General features: G+C 37.9%; 1 protein-coding gene across 1 annotated transcript in view; it reads left to right on the forward strand.

Annotated features, from left to right (window-relative positions):
- LOC107593013 (protein FAM117B-like) overlaps positions 1-22,012 on the forward strand; it is a 67,151-nt gene that overhangs the window by 34,733 nt on the left and 10,406 nt on the right. Inside the window, exons 3-4 of the mRNA XM_016282596.1 lie at positions 12,972-13,064; positions 14,843-14,956. Of these exons, the coding sequence (XP_016138082.1) occupies positions 12,972-13,064; positions 14,843-14,956 (207 nt within the window). The remainder of the gene's footprint in view (positions 1-12,971; positions 13,065-14,842; positions 14,957-22,012) is intronic.

The following is a 22,012-nucleotide window of genomic DNA, read 5'->3' on the forward strand; positions in this document are numbered from 1 at the left end:
GCAGAATATGATTGGAGAGATGGAAAAGGAGAAAAACACAAGAGCTTCAAAGAGGAGCTGTAACATAGCCACATATTTATAGCCTACTAAAATATAGGCTATTCGAACCATATTTACTCTTAGTATTAGTATAGGACTACTTGTTTTTTATTACAGCCCGTGATAATTAATACATTACAAAAACATTGTAAAAATTTAAAAATAGGCTAAAAGAAAGTCATCCCACTCCTCTACGTCTACTTCTATCATCACTTGGATTACAGCGTCATGCGCCTTCTTTTTGAACGGGATTTTCTCCAAAGAGGGGACGGAACATTTGGCAAATTACGCTGCAGCACTTATATTATTGCACTGGTTGGCTATTAACTGTGAGCAGACAGAGTGTCATTCAATGCATTGGAGAATACGGCGAACATAAATAAAGAAACGAAGTTGCTTGTCAGATTTCCCTAACAAGCAACCATATTTTTTAAAATAAGCCCAAAAAACCGCAACCCCGCGACCTGGGATTTTTTCAAGCAACTTATACCTAACCTAATACGTGGACTTGGCAACTATGGGAACAGCCCGTCCAAGGGGAATTCACGACTTGTATTCCCCTCTGTATGTGAGCTCATATGGTTACAGAAAAGCTTAGCTGGCAGATTATCCAGACAGTGCTCGGCTCTCCAGTGAGGACCTGAAACTGCCTTCTATCAGGGTTCCTAATATAGTTTTGGAAGTCTCCTACAGCAGGTTTACATGCATGCAAGAAAACATTTTAGTTTTCTCATAGTATACATTTAATTTTAATTTGTTCAAAGCATTTCAAAGAATCAGTTTCTCTAAACCCCTCCTTTCCGTGAGCCTACGCTCCTCTGATTGGTTAGATGTTCTAGTCCTTTGTGATTGGTCTACTGCGTACAGCGTATGCTACAGTGTTTGAGGGCGGGTCAAGTTGTTCGCGGACAATGTAGAACATATGCAGGCATTATTCAAATTTATTTCACGCTCTGTGGAATACTTGATTCTGATTGGTCAGTCACGACATTCCGAGGTGTGTTATCCCTCGATAACAACCGGTAAAAACGAATAACACAAGCTCATCCAGGTAACTGAAGTCGGCGCTATATTCTTACTAGGAACTGTTTATTCTTGGTGGAAGCTTTGCGTTTGTTTAGCTAATAAAATATTAAAACTCGATTCAAAATTGTGTAAAATTATTTAATTTTGTCATCCTGGTATCGCGGACTCGCTCTCTCGTTTCACACAAACGCAGCTGCTGCCATTTTGCTACGATTGTTTTGTACGCTGTAATGGATTATAAGATGACTAACAAACTGCTAAGATTTGAAGACATTTTCGTCTTAAATCTTTCATCGCCATAATTATTTATGTGGTGAAATGTTGTGTAATAAGTGGTTTGACTGCATCGTATACCTTAAATGTCTGTCTAGTCTGAACTGCTTGCTCGCAAATACTGTTTTTAATTGGAAGCTTTGCGTTCAAATATTTCAACTCAAATCAATATGAGAAAAACACAAGAGCTTCAAAGAGGAGCTGTAACATAGCCACATATTTATAGCCTACTAAAATATAGGCTATTCGAACCATATTTACTCTTAGTATTAGTATAGGACTACTTGTTTTTTATTACAGCCCGTGATAATTAATACATTACAAAAACATTGTAAAAATTTAAAAATAGGCTAAAAGAAAGTCATCCCACTCCTCTACGTCTACTTCTATCATCACTTGGATTACAGCGTCATGCGCCTTCTTTTTGAACGGGATTTTCTCCAAAGAGGGGACGGAACATTTGGCAAATTACGCTGCAGCACTTATATTATTGCACTGGTTGGCTATTAACTGTGAGCAGACAGAGTGTCATTCAATGCATTGGAGAATACGGCGAACATAAATAAAGAAACGAAGTTGCTTGTCAGATTTCCCTAACAAGCAACCATATTTTTTAAAATAAGCCCAAAAAACCGCAACCCCGCGACCTGGGATTTTTTCAAGCAACTTATACCTAACCTAATACGTGGACTTGGCAACTATGGGAACAGCCCGTCCAAGGGGAATTCACGACTTGTATTCCCCTCTGTATGTGAGCTCATATGGTTACAGAAAAGCTTAGCTGGCAGATTATCCAGACAGTGCTCGGCTCTCCAGTGAGGACCTGAAACTGCCTTCTATCAGGGTTCCTAATATAGTTTTGGAAGTCTCCTACAGCAGGTTTACATGCATGCAAGAAAACATTTTAGTTTTCTCATAGTATACATTTAATTTTAATTTGTTCAAAGCATTTCAAAGAATCAGTTTCTCTAAACCCCTCCTTTCCGTGAGCCTACGCTCCTCTGATTGGTTAGATGTTCTAGTCCTTTGTGATTGGTCTACTGCGTACAGCGTATGCTACAGTGTTTGAGGGCGGGTCAAGTTGTTCGCGGACAATGTAGAACATATGCAGGCATTATTCAAATTTATTTCACGCTCTGTGGAATACTTGATTCTGATTGGTCAGTCACGACATTCCGAGGTGTGTTATCCCTCGATAACAACCGGTAAAAACGAATAACACAAGCTCATCCAGGTAACTGAAGTCGGCGCTATATTCTTACTAGGAACTGTTTATTCTTGGTGGAAGCTTTGCGTTTGTTTAGCTAATAAAATATTAAAACTCGATTCAAAATTGTGTAAAATTATTTAATTTTGTCATCCTGGTATCGCGGACTCGCTCTCTCGTTTCACACAAACGCAGCTGCTGCCATTTTGCTACGATTGTTTTGTACGCTGTAATGGATTATAAGATGACTAACAAACTGCTAAGATTTGAAGACATTTTCGTCTTAAATCTTTCATCGCCATAATTATTTATGTGGTGAAATGTTGTGTAATAAGTGGTTTGACTGCATCGTATACCTTAAATGTCTGTCTAGTCTGAACTGCTTGCTCGCAAATACTGTTTTTAATTGGAAGCTTTGCGTTCAAATATTTCAACTCAAATCAATATTGTGTCTAATTATTTACTTATGTGGCAAGTAGCCGTGTAATAAGCGGGATAATGTGCATCCAGCCGGTTGTTATCACAGAATAACCCCCGACAGGGTGATCAGGACCCCTACACGAAGCAACTGGCTGGATGTACATTATCCCTTACGTGTAGCTGTTATGGAAGTGAGACTGGAATTCCTGACGACTCATTTAGATTGTTCAGAGTCGATTCTTTTTTTTTTTTTTTTTGAGACAATTTATTTATCGTGTTGGCTTCACAACTTTGCAGACCGTTTACATTCACAGACAGCTACATAACACACTACATGAAAGGTAATATTCAAAAATGCATAATAGGGGCACTTTAAAACAAAAACAAAAATCTGAATGTCATTAGGTAAAAGGATTCTTTGAATATAATTATCAAAACTGTTATAAACAACATTTATTTGAAATGGAAATCTTTTGTAACATTATAACTGTCCACTTTGGATCAATATAATATATCCTTGCTGAATAAAAGTATTAATTTCTTTAAAAATTCATACTGACCCCAAGTTTTAAACGGTACTGTAAAAATAGGTCTAGTTCATCACATTAACTATGAACGTTACAATAGTTTTTTTCTTGATTTTGAACATAATTTCTTGTGGTGTCTTTCTTTCTTAATGAAACTTGGTTTGATATTTTGTTTCTTCTGAAGTGTTTCATGTACTTTTCATTCCCACCATCGTTTTGCATGTTTTTTTGCACTTTTTCCATGGTCTACTAAACTCCAGTGACTTTGCTTACGAGTTTTCACTGGCTGACTGGGGTTACATCACACACCTAGGGCCTCCACTTATGACCTGTGCTTCAAAGCGAGTCCAAACACAGCACCCCTCTGTTTATAAAGAGCCCTTTGTTTCTGTGTTAATCTACTCTGAGCATGGGCCCTACTGTAACTTCAACCCTCTCTCTCACACACACACACACACACACCCACACCCACCTACCTATCCCAAATGCAGCCTGATCTAGAAAACCACACTCATGCTTCCCTTAAATGAATGTACCTTTGCCACTGTTTAAATGAATGTACCTTTGCCACTGTTTAAATGAATGTACCTTTGCCACTGTTTAAATGAATGTACCTTTGCCACTGTTTAAATGAATGTACCTTTGCCACTGTTTAAATGAATAGATTGTTCTGAGTATATTTTTTTTTTTTTTTTTTTTTGAGACAATTTATTTATCGTGTTGGCTTCACAACTTTGCAGACCGTTTACATTCACAGACAGCTACATAACACACTACATGAAAGGTAATATTCAAAAATGCATAATAGGGGCACTTTAAAACAAAAACAAAAATCTGAATGTCATTAGGTAAAAGGATTCTTTGAATATAATTATCAAAACTGTTATAAACAACATTTATTTGAAATGGAAATCTTTTGTAACATTATAACTGTCCACTTTGGATCAATATAATATATCCTTGCTGAATAAAAGTATTAATTTCTTTAAAAATTCATACTGACCCCAAGTTTTAAACGGTACTGTAAAAATAGGTCTAGTTCATCACATTAACTATGAACGTTACAATAGTTTTTTTTCTTGATTTTGAACATAATTTCTTGTGGTGTCTTTCTTTCTTAATGAAACTTGGTTTGATATTTTGTTTCTTCTGAAGTGTTTCATGTACTTTTCATTCCCACCATCGTTTTGCATGTTTTTTTGCACTTTTTCCATGGTCTACTAAACTCCAGTGACTTTGCTTATGAGTTTTCACTGGCTGACTGGGGTTACATCACACACCTAGGGCCTCCACTTATGACCTGTGCTTCAAAGCGAGTCCAAACACAGCACCCCTCTGTTTATAAAGAGCCCTTTGTTTCTGTGTTAATCTACTCTGAGCATGGGCCCTACTGTAACTTCAACCCTCTCTCTCACACACACACACACACACACCCACACCCACCTACCTATCCCAAATGCAGCCTGATCTAGAAAACCACACTCATGCTTCCCTTAAATGAATGTACCTTTGCCACTGTTTAAATGAATGTACCTTTGCCACTGTTTTTTTTGTCAAAATACCACACTTCAGTGCATGGTATTTCAAAAAAATGTTGTCACCATGATACCAGAACCATGGTAATACTTTAATAATAAAATAACCTTTTAACTTTTTTTACTTAATGTTGGCCTAACTATGGCATTTTGACCAGAATACAAAATATTGGTACCATATCAATTATTGTCAAATTCTGGATTTTTTTTTTTTATAGGTCTCAGTTGATATCAAATGTGTAATTGTGCATGCTCATTTTTAAAAAATATTTCGATTACATTTACTGTCATCTAATGCTCACTTAAAGTTAATCTTAAAAACACTAATAATGTAATAACACTGTTAAATGTACTCTTTAGTGATTCTCAAAATTAAAATACATTTTCCATACTGTACAATATAATGTTGTGATGCCTAAATTGACTTGCAGCATTCAAAATGAGTGATTACTTTTTATTTTTATTTATTTATTTTTCTTGGCAAAGTATACCATTTTCAGTAGCAGTTATTGGCCTTAACATAAATACTTATCAGCTTATTGTCCAGAATTTTAATGCCAGTGCTTACTTATGGTACAGTTGTCTGCAGTGAGTAAGGGCTTTACTGATGTGTCTCCCTTCTGGGTGCAGAAAGAGAGAAAATTAATCTTTGGGTGAGATTTGTAGAAAAGACAAGTCAAACCACACAGTCTTTGCATGCCAAATCCATGGCACAAACTTCTAAATTGGACTGACAGACTGCTTGTGTATCTGTAAACACGTGTGAAAGTGAGTATCACACAGACTGTGTATGTCCTGGCAGGCCTGAGTAGGCAGAGGATCCCTCTGTGCAGCATCCACAGCTGCTGAACAGAGCCGTGTTTGTGTGTAGCCAGCCTGCTCCGCTGGAAATCTTAAACTGCTGGGAAGGAGGAAGTGATCCTGGCAGTTGGCTGCAGCTCTGAGAGCGAGTCAGGAGCTGGGCGTCCCAGTCCTGCACTCAACACAACAGAATCAGTCATGGAGCTGGCACACCCACACTTGCAGCAGCATTCAGAAAGAGATGGACTGTTTGTTGTCTATCTTAAAGCAATCAACTAAGCAGTCAGGTTGAGCCATCACAGGCCCAAATAAAGTCACTGTCATAAAATATTCTGGGATTGTATGAGTGGGCATAAACCTATACTGGAATCAGCTTTTGTGAGGCATCTAAGCAAATAAGAGAGGTGCATGTTTGTGTCCATGACTCAGTTTTCACTGTGGTGTTTTGGCTGATCACAAATGGTCCGCACTAAATATAAATGTAACTAAGCGTAACTAAATGTAAAAAGCGCTTGGTCACCATCCACTTTAACACACATAGGAAAAGAGGAAGCCTGCAGAGAGCATGCAAGAGAGGAGGAGGTAGAAAAAGCAGAAGTGTATAAAGGGAGTAGGCGGCGATGAAGAGGAGGAAAAAGAGATGAAGAAAAGGGATCAGACCGAGATGAGTGTGAGGAAACCAGCAGAACAATGGCGAGAGAAGCGGAAAAGAGCAATGGAACAAAGAAGCACATGCACGGATTAATTAAACAAAGAAAGAAAGGAATTTAGAGGAATAAATGTTGGGGAGGGGTAGAAGAGGTACGCCTGGGGACAGGAGCCACCGCTCCTCCAGCTAGACTCGTGGAGGTTCACAGGGCATGAAGTTAATTAAGAAGAGAAACTTTATCCTACCGGCTCATTCAGCCACATCTTGCTTTCTCTCTCTCATTGTTTCTTTAGCTCTGTTCTTGTTGTCTCAACTTAATTATTTTCTTTTAACATGTCTGAATTTTACCATGTCTGACATGTTTCCATGAATTCATATATAAAGTCAGCATGAAATCAAATTGACGAGTATTCATCCCTGATTTTATTGTGCTAAAATAACGGGCCACATCTGAAACACCTTTCCTTTTTGACTGATGTTATCAAGGCCGCTAATGTTGTAATCAACAGGTGCCAGGAGAGTCTCAGAGGAAGAGTTGTTTTTCCTAATCTCTCTATAAACCCTGCTATGTTATGTCAACTTTTCACAATCCATTCTGTTTGTATAGAATTATATCCCTCCCTACTTTTTTGCCTTCTTGAATATCCAGTTTTACTCTGAAATTCATAAGACTTTTCATCTGATGTATGTTGTTTTACATTAAAAACAAAACGAACAGTTCTCATTCTGATGCATGTCTAAATGAAACTGAATGTTTAGCTGTAGAAATTTTATGTTAGAAGGGATTTAATTTTATCTATCAGATTGGATTGTAAAAAGTGGGGTGTGATATTCAGAGGTGAAGAAAGCTATTACTTTTTGATAAAAGCAAGCATTTAGCTCTTGCACTGGTGGATCATGCAAAAAGACCAGGAACATTTAGTAAGAAAGACATTTTGCTGTAATGTTTTCTTTAAGCCATGTCAGAGGTTTAGCTTTGATCATACAGTGTATATACACTCGTGTGTGTGTGTGTCAGCTGACATTAAGTATTTGAAGGGAGTGTGAATCGGAACACATGTCTTTTAAGTGTTGAGAGACAGAGCCTCAAGCTGTACAGAGAGGAGATTCGACTGGTTTCCCTGTCATTTGTGTCCAAGGCCAAAGGAAAGTTTGTCAATTTGTGTCTCCCTGATGAACGGACCTGCTAATTAATGGTGTGTGAGAATGCTTGCATTAAAACAATCTGTTAAACATGGGAGAATTTTGACACCAGTAAGGAACAAAACAGGATTGCGGTTTTTTCATGGTGCACATCACAGAAAAAAAGAGCATGTTCCCTTGTTAAAGTGATTTTGATTGGTTGAGTTTTGACAGCTAATGCCTTGGGCTGTTTCCAGTGCCATAGATTTTATTTTGTCTACAGCGTTTTACAGTTTTGGCTCACGCCTTTGAGTGATTGAGAGAGGCTGAGGCAATGAGATTACTTTACTTTTCCATACCTCCTCAACATAGGATCACTCCTCATCTGTGCCAGAAATCCAAATAAGGCCATAGCCGTCCGGTAATAAATCTCCATACGGAGTTCTAAGTGAAAGTTTGTGAACTTGCTAGTACAGACACGTTGAGTGTATTGGGTGTAGAAAGATCTAGAGTTGTTTATGGTGTGAACCCACAGGCTGAATCTCTGGTGTCGTGCCGTTAACGGCAACGGGAGGCTGCACTTACCAAGTGGGGCGGGACGAAGACAAGTCCTGATAAAGAGGTTTCCAAACAAATCTTGTGTTTGTGTGTGTGTGTTGTGATGCCCACTACACATTAGTGTTTGTGTTGTACTCCTAGTGAGATAATGTGTGTGATTGCGTGCCAATATGTGATTTGAGTACATGATTAGTAAGGCCATGGTGTACATACTCACAGCTGAGCGATTCCCATGACTCTCTAGGCTGACGTGGACTACTGATTATTATAAGAGCTGTAGGCGACTGAAGTATTTCCCGGTTGTGTGTTAGCAACTTTGAACTACCAGAAACTAGTTTTTCTCACAGAATGCTGTTCTGGTGAATTATGTCACATGTTTGACAAATATTATTTGTGTTTTCTGCTCTTATTTGGGGATTCCGAGGCAGGTTTTTTTCAGTTTGACAGCTCTCTGAGGGCAGATTGGCATTAAAACCCATACTACTTGCAAAATACTTACTATTTCTTCAGAATGTGGTTTGTATGTTCATAGTTTACAGTACGCATTTTCTGTACCCATGGAATACCAGAATGATTTACTACAATTGCTAAAATGAGCAGTATAAAAAAGTCACACTGCAAAGAATATAGTATCCCAAAGTGCAAGGTCTCTTTCTTGGCTCATTATTTGACTGGATTGCCACAAGTTAATTATTATAATTTAAATGATTAAGGATAAAGTTAAAGTTGGATTCAAAAGTTGTATATTCATTGTATGTCCCAGATGATAGCTGGATGCCACTTGTTGAATTAATCTAGACAACAATCTAGCATACTAATGTTTGAAACATTTATAGTTGCATAATATGTTATCATATTGCTATCAGCAGTTCACATAAATTTTTTTATTTAAATGTGCATAAAGTATAGCTCTTGCACTGGTGGATCATGCAAAAAGACCAGGAACATTTAGTAAGAAAGACATTTTGCTGTAATGTTTTCTTTAAGCCATGTCAGAGGTTTAGCTTTGATCATACAGTGTATATACACTCGTGTGTGTGTGTGTCAGCTGACATTAAGTATTTGAAGGGAGTGTGAATCGGAACACATGTCTTTTAAGTGTTGAGAGACAGAGCCTCAAGCTGTACAGAGAGGAGATTCGACTGGTTTCCCTGTCATTTGTGTCCAAGGCCAAAGGAAAGTTTGTCAATTTGTGTCTCCCTGATGAACGGACCTGCTAATTAATGGTGTGTGAGAATGCTTGCATTAAAACAATCTGTTAAACATGGGAGAATTTTGACACCAGTAAGGAACAAAACAGGATTGCGGTTTTTTCATGGTGCACATCACAGAAAAAAAGAGCATGTTCCCTTGTTAAAGTGATTTTGATTGGTTGAGTTTTGACAGCTAATGCCTTGGGCTGTTTCCAGTGCCATAGATTTTATTTTGTCTACAGCGTTTTACAGTTTTGGCTCACGCCTTTGAGTGATTGAGAGAGGCTGAGGCAATGAGATTACTTTACTTTTCCATACCTCCTCAACATAGGATCACTCCTCATCTGTGCCAGAAATCCAAATAAGGCCATAGCCGTCCGGTAATAAATCTCCATACGGAGTTCTAAGTGAAAGTTTGTGAACTTGCTAGTACAGACACGTTGAGTGTATTGGGTGTAGAAAGATCTAGAGTTGTTTATGGTGTGAACCCACAGGCTGAATCTCTGGTGTCGTGCCGTTAACGGCAACGGGAGGCTGCACTTACCAAGTGGGGCGGGACGAAGACAAGTCCTGATAAAGAGGTTTCCAAACAAATCTTGTGTTTGTGTGTGTGTGTTGTGATGCCCACTACACATTAGTGTTTGTGTTGTACTCCTAGTGAGATAATGTGTGTGATTGCGTGCCAATATGTGATTTGAGTACATGATTAGTAAGGCCATGGTGTACATACTCACAGCTGAGCGATTCCCATGACTCTCTAGGCTGACGTGGACTACTGATTATTATAAGAGCTGTAGGCGACTGAAGTATTTCCCGGTTGTGTGTTAGCCACTTTGAACTACCAGAAACTAGTTTTTCTCACAGAATGCTGTTCTGGTGAATTATGTCACATGTTTGACAAATATTATTTGTGTTTTCTGCTCTTATTTGGGGATTCCGAGGCAGGTTTTTTTCAGTTTGACAGCTCTCTGAGGGCAGATTGGCATTAAAACCCATACTACTTGCAAAATACTTACTATTTCTTCAGAATGTGGTTTGTATGTTCATAGTTTACAGTACGCATTTTCTGTACCCATGGAATACCAGAATGATTTACTACAATTGCTAAAATGAGCAGTATAAAAAAGTCACACTGCAAAGAATATAGTATCCCAAAGTGCAAGGTCTCTTTCTTGGCTCATTATTTGACTGGATTGCCACAAGTTAATTATTATAATTTAAATGATTAAGGATTAAGTTAAAGTTGGATTCAAAAGTTGTATATTCATTGTATGTCCCAGATGATAGCTGGATGCCACTTGTTGAATTAATCTAGACAACAATCTAGCATACTAATGTTTGAAACATTTATAGTTGCATAATATGTTATCATATTGCTATCAGCAGTTCACATACATTTTTTTATTTAAATGTGCATAAAGTATATATACAGTAGTTCCTGCTCTAGATTTGTGATTCATCACTGACCACCTGAGTATTAGCTTTTTATCTTCAGCATTGGTCAAATTGGGAGTTTGATATATCAGAGAATATAAAAACGCTTAATACCTGTTTTCATTTGAAGCATGCTGTTTAAAAATATAGACAAAGCAGTATAGATTTTTTTTATGTTGACCTTCAGTTTCGTCATCATTATATAATAAAAGTAATTATTGGTATATGCATCCTTAGTTTCAACAAATTAAGCTTATATTTGTGTGTGTACAGTCCCGAAGACTGCACCCGTCTCTGCTCTGGCTGCAGTGTTTGCGGTTATCTTTTTAGAGAGCTATATCACACTTGAGCGATAGAGACTTCACTCGAAGGAAGCTCAGAGCCAGCTGCCCTACGCTCTTTGTGCCTCTCCATTCTCGTCTTTGGCAACAGCAGCTGTATTTTTACATTTAGGAAGGAAGTTTGCAAAGAAATTACACCAACCATGTTCCATATAAAGATGAGCATTAAACGGTTTGTATACAGGATAAAGAAATTAGATTCACCATCCCCCGGCTTCGTGCCTTCACTGGTGTGTGTGCGTGGGTGAGGGTGATCTCTCCTGTCAGGGGTCTTTTTGTGACATTGTGCATGAATGAATTTAAAGGGCAGGCTAGACAGCCCATTGATATGGTCATAAAACTCGAGAAGCATGAAGATCTCATTTTTTTTTTGTTTTTTCTAACAGTAAAAACAGCTCTTTGCAATGGTGTACAGAGCCCAAAATTAACTTTATGCCACACCTGGCAAAGTTTTATATGTACTGTATATGTATATATTTTTATGTCCCAGTTGGAAGTGCAAATATTATATATCATACGCAAGATGAGCCTGTTGTCGAAACATCATGAATTTCTTCCTCTTGTTTTGGTTTTGTTGGCTTAATGAAAAAAAATAAGAGCAAAAAAAGTAGGGATGTAACGATTAACCGCGAGCCGGTTGAAAATCAATTCAAATATGTGACGAGATGCTAAATGACGGTTGAGATGCTAAACAAATCGCGATTCATTTAGGGGTAGGAGTTTATATGAATGCATGTCTGAGGGGAACTTACTGTCTTTAGAAAAGTTTAGATGGTATTTTTTCTTTTCATCTTGCCTCTGTATAATGCATATTAAAGTTCATAAGTGCAGCGCTGCTTTGTTTACAGCAGAAACCAGGAAATGCTTTAAGCGCCGCCTGCTTGCAGAGAGTGAATCTGCGTCTCATTCAGCTCTGCTGTTTCGGTTTCATGCAGATATTTATATGTATAGTTTCACAAAACTGAAGTCAAACCGTTCTGTTTTTGCTTCAAATTTCGAAACTATACAATCTAATTTAGTTTAAAAACTGCTCATGTTGCATGTATGCAGCATCTTTGTTTGGATCAAGATTAAAATGCAGTGGTTGCCTCTAATTTTAAAAGGAAAGAGCACAGACAAAGCCTTATTTTGTTTATATGAAGAGATTTATTTGATTTGGGGCTTGTTTTAAAATTTCAATGTAGTTTTGTTATTTACATTTACATTATATTTAAATTGTCATTTAGCAAACGCTTTTGTCCAAATGATTTACAAATGTGGACAACAGAAGCAATCAAAACCAACAAAAGAGCAGTAATATGCAAGTGCTATATTAGTATAATATTATAGTGTTATATTTCAATTTCACAAACAAATGTGCAGCATTTTGTCCAAGCAATAATAAAAGGACACATTTAATTTATAATTTGTCTTAAATCTCCTTTTGTAAAAAAAAATAAATAAATAATCGTGAATCGAATCGAATCGTGAGTTGAGTGAATCATCACATCCCTAAAAAAAAGCCATCACATGGAGTTCTGGCAAAAACAACAAAACGTAAAACGTCCTTGATAAACTTCTGATTACATTTCCACTGACGTAAAAGACATGCACGTCGATTGGATTTTCATGACTCACACAATTTAATTTAAACCAGGTAATGTTGCAATTCCCAAAGTTACAAGCTAAAAAGTAACCACAATTTATATTCTCAGTTGGCTTTGACGAGTGTAAGCAACCTTATTACTTAGGATAAGAGTCAAATGACTGTATCAGCATACTCATGAATCAAGAAACAAAATGATGCTGTGATTATCAAAACGTATTGTTGTTTCATGTCTGACAGCCTCATGTGTGTCTCCCACAGACTCCCAGCGCCTGGGCCGATGAATGCGGAGAGAAGAAGAGGGGCTGTCACAAGCGCTCAGCCTCCTGCGGCAGCACTGACCAGCTAAAAGAGGTCAGGATGCGTTTAGGGCCTGATCTCCTTTCCTTTGTTCCATTCAGCAGAAGCAGGGCCGGGGCTGGACCCTCTCATTGTCTTTCTCTCCCCCTTGTGAGATTGTGGATGAGGAGACGGGGCAGCAACAGGGTGGTGGGAAGGGGGAAGATGGAGGCTGTGTCATTATCATATTATTGGCAGGCTTTAGTGAACCAGAAGCAGCCTGGTGTCACCTCGCATTACACCCTCCCTTCCTCCTGTTTGTGTGTGCACCCTTCCTTCCCCTGTCACATCCACCAGTAGCTTCATACACTGTTCTCTCTATTCAGCCTGTCTTCTTCCTCTCTTCCACCACTTCATGGGTCTCCTCCCTTCATATATCTCTGCTGTGCCTCTTAAGTGCCAGGGTTTCACAGGTGTCTGTACGTACATTATCTTCTGCCACTTGTTATCTCAACTGCCATCTCACCGCTCAGTCGACTCTATACTCTAATGTGTGTACTAGTGTACTACTTCATAGTTAATCATTCTCTAAACAGTGAGCAGGTCATTTGTGCACTCACCGCACACTGTAGGCACATCTGATGGAAACCTAGTGAGCAGCCTACCTAGAAAACATTTCTAGATATCATAGAAGAGTTGACCTGGCATATCATGTTTTATCTAAATTCTAAGGCAGTAGACAGATGTTTACCCCAGAATGCACTGAAAGAAAAATGTTATTTATTTATTCATTACTGAATGGTATTCCAAGAAAATAGATATATACGTTTAAACATCTTGTAGGAATTACAAGATGACAACTAACAGATTCTACTTGGAGCCATTCAGAGCTGAATGGGTGGATGGATGGATAGGTAGGTGGATGGATGGATGGAAAGGTAGACAAATGGATGAATAGGTAGGTGGGTGGGTGGATGGATAGCTAGGTGGATGGATTGATAGGTAGGTGGATAGATGGATTGATGCATGGATGGATGGATAGGTACATGAATGGATGAATAGGTAGGTGGATGGATAGCTAGATGGATGGATGATGGATAGATGAATGGGTGGGTGGGTGGATGGATGGATTGATGGATGGATGGATGGATAGTTAGGTGGATTGATGATAGCTAGATGCATGGGTGGATGGAAGGATTCAGTAGGTAGGTGGATGAATGGATGGATAGGTAGGTTATGGATAGAGCTATGGATGAATGGATGAAAGAATCTGAATGAGAGGAATTGGAAGCTTGTTTAAACTAGTTTTTAACTAGTAAATACAGGTCTTAAGAAGTTCAAAGAAGTAAGGATCTTGTAATTACAGTAATGAGCAGTGATATTTGCTGCTTATGCAGACCATTTCAGATCAATCAAATGTGAGGTTCAGTTTCAGTTAGGGTGCTCCCTTAAAAAGTATCTGCCTCGGTAGGCAGTGAAGACCTCTTGTAGTTTTGGAACAGAGCTATTGTGTCTGGTACAAACACGACATAATGTACCTTCTCAAACGAGCATCAAACAAACACAAACAACTCTTCAATCATAAGTGTTTTTGAAAGCATGTGTTTTGGGGTGGAGAGAGGGTTTGGGTGTTTATTTGTGTACATAATGGATTACTTGAATGCAGTGCCATGAGACAATCAATAATCCCATCTGACCCTGGGCTCTGACTCACCCAGTGCTAGAGTTTAATAAGACATAACATAGTCATTATTGCAGAATAATGATTTATCCAAGCAAGATAGATTTGAATGTTCACTTGAAGTGAGGAATATTGTCTGTCCTGACAATTTCTCTCTCTCTCCATGTTTCAGATTGTGAAGCTGAGGCAGCAGCTCCAGCGCAGTAAACACAGCAGCCGTCACCATCGCGACAAGGAGCGCAAATCTCCCTTCAATGGCAACCATGCTGCTTTCAGCCAGTCACAGGTTAGTTCTTTCTCATCTGCTCTGATCCCTGCAGACCTGGTGGAGGAGTTTACCTGGGGTAGTGTGGTGATGGTTATCAACAGGAACTGTTATTTCTGAGTCTCTCTCTCTCTCTCTCTCTCTCTGTCTCTCTCTCTCTCTCTCTCTCTCTCTCTCTCTCTCTCTCATAGAATGAGTTTTTACCTCTAGCAGTGACCCAGCAACCATAAGCTGATGGTATACCAGTTTGTTTGTTTTTGTTTTTGTTTTTTTTTTGTATTTTTGCCAAATTTAATAGTATGTACTGCATATATACTACCTTTTAAAAGTTTGGGGTCAGTAAGATTTTTAAAATGTTTTTGAAATAAATCTCTTATGCTCACCATGGCTGCATTTATTTGATCAGAATTATGGTAAAACAGTAATATTGTGAAATATTATTACGAATTAAAAGAACTGTTTATTATGTTAATATACCGTATTCTTAAATATAATTTATTCCTGTCACAACAAAGCTAAATTTTCAGCATCATTACTCCAGTCTTCAGTGTCATATGATCCTTCAGAAATTCTATTCTATTCTATTCTATTCTAATATGCTGACTTGCTGCTCAAGACACATTTTGTATTATTAATGATGAAAACGGTTTTCAGGATTTTTATGATGAATAGAGAACAGCATTTATTTGAAATATAAATATTTTGTAACATTGTAACCATCTTCACTTTTGATCGATTTAATGTGTCATGGCTGAATACAATTATTAATTTCTTTAAAAAAAAACTTACTGACCGCAAATTTATGTGGTATTGTACATTATTTGCATGTATTAATTTAGCAGAAGCTTTTTTTCTCCTCGTTGAAAAAAACTCACTAATTTTTTCCAGTAGGCCTACATTGCTTAGCTCATTAAAAAGTCCACACGTTTCCTAAAAGTGCCCATAAAACTTTTCATGTCTTCTGAAGTCATACTGTAGCTGTGTGTAATGAACAGACTAAACGTCTTTACTGACTAAAAGTACTCGGCCAGTCAATGATATATTAATGCCACATTAATGATACACAAAAGAGAGAGAAAGTCTGTTTGTTGACATAAACGTAGCACCGTGCAGTGAGTGCACTTAATGCCATATAAGCAGAGGAAGGAACCAAACACAAACGTTGTGTATTATCAACACAGAAGTTTTGAATCTAAAAAAATGATCTAGGAACTAGAAGTGGGCTCCTGTATCCTCTTTATAATGCCTCCCCATACTTTAAGCTACTGAATTTCTGCATAGTTTCTGCCACGTTCTCTCTCTCACTCATTCTGAAAGCATGTGTGTGGGTAAGTGTGCATACCACTGAGTAAAAGCGTGTCGTGTGTGTGTGTGCTTTGCTTGCACTCTGGTCTTAATTGGCAAGGCCAGGTGCAGGCTTGCAGGCTGTTTCAGCGTGAAAGACCTCTCTTCATGAAGACAGAAACAGTGAATAAATTACTGTGGCCTGTCGCTTGGCCGTGTCTCTCTCCCTCTCTTCCCTGCCTCCGTCCTTTTCTCTCTCTCGCTCTGTTTTGTGTTTGCCCATGAATTAGTCCAGCATGTGGTGAATGTGCCGCACGCCTGGTCTTTACTGTACTATAGCTGTCAGCCAGTCAATTAAAGGCCACACTCTGTCCGGCCCGCTGGATGTTTGTTTTTGGGGCTCGTTGTGCGGCTGGGGCCTTTTTTTTTTTTCTTCTTTCTTTTTTTTTCTTTTTTTTGAAGTGCATGTGGCAGGCTCAAGCACCATCTGTCGTCTCAATGTATTCATCTTTTGTATTTAATCCTCTGAACTGTACTCCGACTCTGCCCCTCTCGCACAAAACACCAGACTATTCACAGCTCGACCTGAATTGGACAAGAATACTGATTTGACCAGCGTAGTCGTACACCTTTCAGATTCCTCACTCAAAGTCTGTGTTCAGAATGGAATACTAGCTTACTATTCACTGGAGGTGCAGTATTCTGTTTACATCATGTTGCCTACAATTTTTTTTTTTTTTTATTAAACGGTACACATTATATTAAGTTAAATATTTGAAACGGAAGTATGAGTCATTGTCACATGACCCCATTACATTCCATGTATAATTAGTGTCATCCCGTTATTAACTTGTAAATGAAAACGGTTGAATTACAATTTGTAATTCAGTTTTGTGAACAAATGTCTTAACTTTTGGCTGTTTAGGTCAAATAAGGAGTCGGAACAAGGTTGTTTACATTGCATTGTGGGATAGCCTTTTCTGTGAAATAACTGATAATAAGAAATGTTTCTTGAGCACCAATAGCATATTAGAATGATTTCTGAAGGATAATATGGCACTGAAGACTTGCGTAATGGCTGCTGAATAAATAAATTACTTTTTAAAAATAAATTAAAATAGTAGTAAAAGTTATTTTAAACAGTAATAGTTCACAATATTACTGTTTTACTGTGTTTTTGATCAAATAAATGCTGCCTTGGTGAGCTTAAGAAAATTATGTATATAAGTTATTGATTTCATGTATATTTTGTTTATTGTTTTCAGAAATGTAGCGCTTGTCATCTGTTTACTCTTTGTGCAATCACCCCCCCCCCATAACCCCCAGCCAAATATACGGCAGAAATAGAAAGGTATTATGTTAGTTTACCGTTAGGTACAACCATACTCTCGTCTCCAACACTGCAAATTGTGGTTTTGCCTGAAAAGGAGAATGATTTTTGGTTTGCTTGAGATGAGCTGCGAGACAATTCATGGTTTCCACCTGTCAAGACCGAAGCTTTTCTCTCTCCTCGCTCTGCCTCGCTCGCTTTCTTCAGCCAGAGATTCGCAGCATAGCCTCAGTGTGAGAAAACATATGAACGTGCTAATCTGCTATTCCAGGAACCCAGACTACCATGTGATCATTTAGCTATACACAAACACACACTCGCATCTGTAAGTGCCATCCCCTCCAGCAGAGATGTACTGTATATGGGGGTGATTTGAATGGTGTATCATTAGTCAATGCCATTTCATTATGCCATCAGATTCCTGTAGTTCTCTTCATAGCAGTCGAAGTGGAGCTGGATTTGTCTTTTGAAGGTTTATTTATTCAGGGAGTTTCTCTGTTGTTTATTAGCCATGATTTGAAGCAGCTGAGGTTGAGTTTAGAGCCGGAGAGATGCCCAGGCCCAGTAATTATAACAAGCATGCATTTATTTGGACGTAAGGTGAGAGGGCATGTTTCTGCACCTCAGGCTGAGTGGTGGTGATGTTTCTCGGCTGAGACATCAGGGTCGGGTGCCGCCCAGTGGGTGATGTAGGCTGTAAACTCTCTCCCTTCCATCACATTGTTTGATGACCTTAGGCACTTAGTCTGACCAAGTTCAACCCCCAAATTTTATCGTAAACTTCCATTTCTTTCTGTCTTCTACTTCCTTTTTGTCTTTGCACTCCGATGTAAAAGCATTTTCTTAAAGAACACACACAGTGTGACCTCTGTGTCGAGGGGGAGGGATGTGTGTGTGTGTACGTGTGTGTGTGTGTTTGTGTCGTCTCACGGGCTGAGTCGGGTATACGTGGGGGTTGTTCTTCCCATTATGTGCGTGGAAAGCAGCTAAAGATGAAGTGGCAGTCATGAAAATGGCATTCTTTCCAGAAATAAAAGCCCTAAAGAGGGGTAATAAGAAAAGAGGAGGAATGAAAGTTGCATTTGAAGACCTTTATGAGAGATCCGGCCATGAGGTCAGCATCTCCATGAGAAGAAAAGCAGGAGAAGAACATCAGATGAGACACAGAAACATGGGTGGACAGCCGTGGAGATGTGCATCTCTTCTTCAGGTTTGGGATCTGCTTTGTAACAGATTGCAGAATCAACCAACTTGATCATAGATTTTAGAGTAGACGCCATATTTGTTACAAATGAATATGAGGTGGTAGTACGATCTGTTCAACCTGTTTTTGTGTACCTAGTTTTAGTCGACGAAAACTGATGACATTTAGTCTAGTTTTAGTCAATAAAAATTGTATTTTAGTCTCTTTTTAGAAATGCAATTCTATTTAACCCAGTCAATATAGTATAAGTACCTAGTAGTATAGACGAAACCAAAATGTTCTTTTAGCCAAACCCATTTCAAACAAGGTTATCTTATTATATTATTGTTACCTTATAGACTCAAGAATGCATCTGTTCCAGACACGAAAGACGCTCTGATTTTAATTTACAACATTTATTTTACCAACCAAACATGTTAGAAGTACACACACATAAATTTAAATAAAGACGAACCCCGGCTTGCCGGCCATCGGTTCCTTTCTCTGTGTCAGACTTAACTTTGTTTGGTTTTCGTCTTCTAAAGCAGTGTTTCCCAACCTTTCTTTAGTGGCGGCACCCTTCGGGAAATTTTAACAAATTTGTGGCACCCTACAAAATTTATTTTGTCACAATATTTGAATTTCTAACTTCGATGTGATAATTTGAAAAGTATAGATATTCGGTACAACAGGGAAGAACTGCAGAATATAATGTCACACAGATATTTTTAATATTATAAAAAAAATGTGTCTATCAATGGTGGCAATCAGTAGGCTCATTTCTAATGAAGAGACCAATTTATACGACAGATTTTAATGTAGGCTTTTATTCATATGTAAACATTGTGAGATAGCTAGTTATAATGGTAATTAAACAAAGTTTTGATCACTCAATGTATTTTTGATTATTTTCTGCTAATTCCAGTGAACAAAAAGTCATGATTATGTCCCAAATTATGCACTTGTACTGTACTTTTTACTCTACCGTCTAGTGTATGAACGTTAAAAGGTTATTTTGTCATCAAACATTGTAGTCTGATAGCCCTTCTCCTTCCAATACATAAGGAAATGCATGAGTGTATGAAGTTTCCAACATTCCACACTTTGTTTTTTTTTTTATTTCTTTGTTTTAAGTGCATTATCCATGTATTTAAAGTACACTTATTGGAATTTTCAGTGAAAACATATAAAAAAAATGTGTCTATCAATGGTGGCAATCAGTAGGCTAATTTCTAATGAAGAGACCAATTTATACGACAGATTTTAATGTAGGCTTTTATTCATATGTAAACATTGTGAGATAGCTAGTTATAATGGTAATTAAACAAAGTTTTGATCACTCAGTGTATTTTTGATTATTTTCTGCTAATTCCAGTGAACAAAAAGTCATGAGTTATGTCCCAAATTATGCACTTGTACTGTACTTTTTACTCTACCGTCTAGTGTATGAACGTTAAAAGGTTATTTTGTCATCAAACATTGTAGTCTGATAGCCCTTCTCCTTCCAATACATAAGGAAATGCATGAGTGTATGAAGTTTCCAACATTCCACACTTTTTATTTCTTTGTTTTAAGTGCATTATCCATGTATTTAAAGTACACTTATTGGAATTTTCAGTGAAAACGCACTAATTACACTATTGATGCTACAAAATGGCATAGAATAGTGCATAAATACAAAGTTGTGATGCACCTATGAATTATGAATTAGACAACCTATAATTCTGTCCCGATGGCCGATACTTTTGTTCCTCATGCCTCATTTCACTCATGTCAAATTAAATATGGTGTCCACTGTGACTAAGGTCCATAACAATAACATCCATCATATTAGTCCTCTGTTACTCCCTAGATGTATTAGCATTAGGGTTAGTTCTAGCATATCCATTCAATGGGCCTCATTCATGAAACATCAGCAAAACTGCTGTTTAAATCATTCATAAATCCGTTCTTGTGTAATTGTTGCATTGAACTTAATCTCTCCTCAAATCCCCAGTGGATAAAAACAGCAAGGGTTGTGAAAATTAAGCATGACCTTGGACCTAAAGTTATGAAATATTGAGCAGACTCTACTTCCTTCCCTCACGGCCTCATTTTGGCATTCTGACTAAAATTCATGACAGTTACATCCATGAAGTTGGTCCTCAGTTTGTACTCCTTAGCCATGCTAGGTGTATTAGCAGTATGGCATACTGTTGTGTACAAGGCTGTTGATCATTCTGTTAATGAAACTGTGTAAACTTCTTTTCACACAAGTGTCCAGTGGACAAACAACACTGGAGTGCATGAGTTGTGCTTATGGAAAGGGGTCATGAAATGGGCTATCAAAATATCCTTGATATTTACACATAAGTGGTTTCTCAACAATAAAAGCATACTCCAAGTTTCATAGCTCGAAGCTAACTCCTCGAGTTTTTGTTTTCCACCTTTCCAAAACACGTTTGAAATTGTGTTTTAAAACACAGTTTTCCTCTACACACACGCCTTTTTTTAAATAATTTTCAACATGCTGCTGGATATTCTAAATATCTTGTATTCAATGGAATGTTATTGGCAAGTATTTTGTCCTCGAATTCCATTAAGTACATTTATTTATAATCTTTAAGTGTGTTTGGAATAAATGTCAAGCCAGCGTTTAACACTATTAAGAGACCGAATGTATCATCGTCAGTACATATACTACCGGTCAAAAGTTTGGGATCAAATTTTTTATTTTTTTTTGTGTGTTTTTTAAAGGAGTTTCTTATGCTCATCAAGGCTGCATTTATTTGATCAAAAATACAAGAAAAAATGTAATATTGTGAAATATTATTATGATGTAAAATAAAGTTTTTCTATTTTGATATACATTAGTGATGCAAAGCTGAATTTTCATGAAATTTTCATTTTTTATGAAAGAAGTAACGTTTTTTTGTTGTTGTTGATTTTTTTTAAAGGGGTCATATGATGCTTTTTTAAAGATCATTATTTTGTGTAACAGAATATGTTGACATGCTTTAATGTTCAAAAACACATCATTTAATAATGTCATTAGTTTTATCATCAGTTCAAGCCCGAAAGGGGAACAGAGTCGCGTGACAGACACAGTGATGAAGCTGGTATGTGTTTGCAGTACACAAGCCACGGTTAAGACAGCTGACTCCACTGTGATGTGACCCTCGCTCTCGCGCTCTCTCGCTCTCTCGCTCGTGCTCGCTCTCTCTCTCTCTCGTTCGCTCACTCGCGCACACACACACACGATGCGCAAAACTCTGCATTTGAACAGTCAATAGCAAATACT

The sequence above is a fragment of the Sinocyclocheilus grahami genome, unplaced genomic scaffold (assembly GCF_001515645.1).
Source record: "Sinocyclocheilus grahami isolate Dianchi unplaced genomic scaffold, SAMN03320097.WGS_v1.1 scaffold162.1, whole genome shotgun sequence".
In the NCBI taxonomy this organism is placed as follows: Eukaryota; Metazoa; Chordata; class Actinopteri; order Cypriniformes; family Cyprinidae; genus Sinocyclocheilus; species Sinocyclocheilus grahami.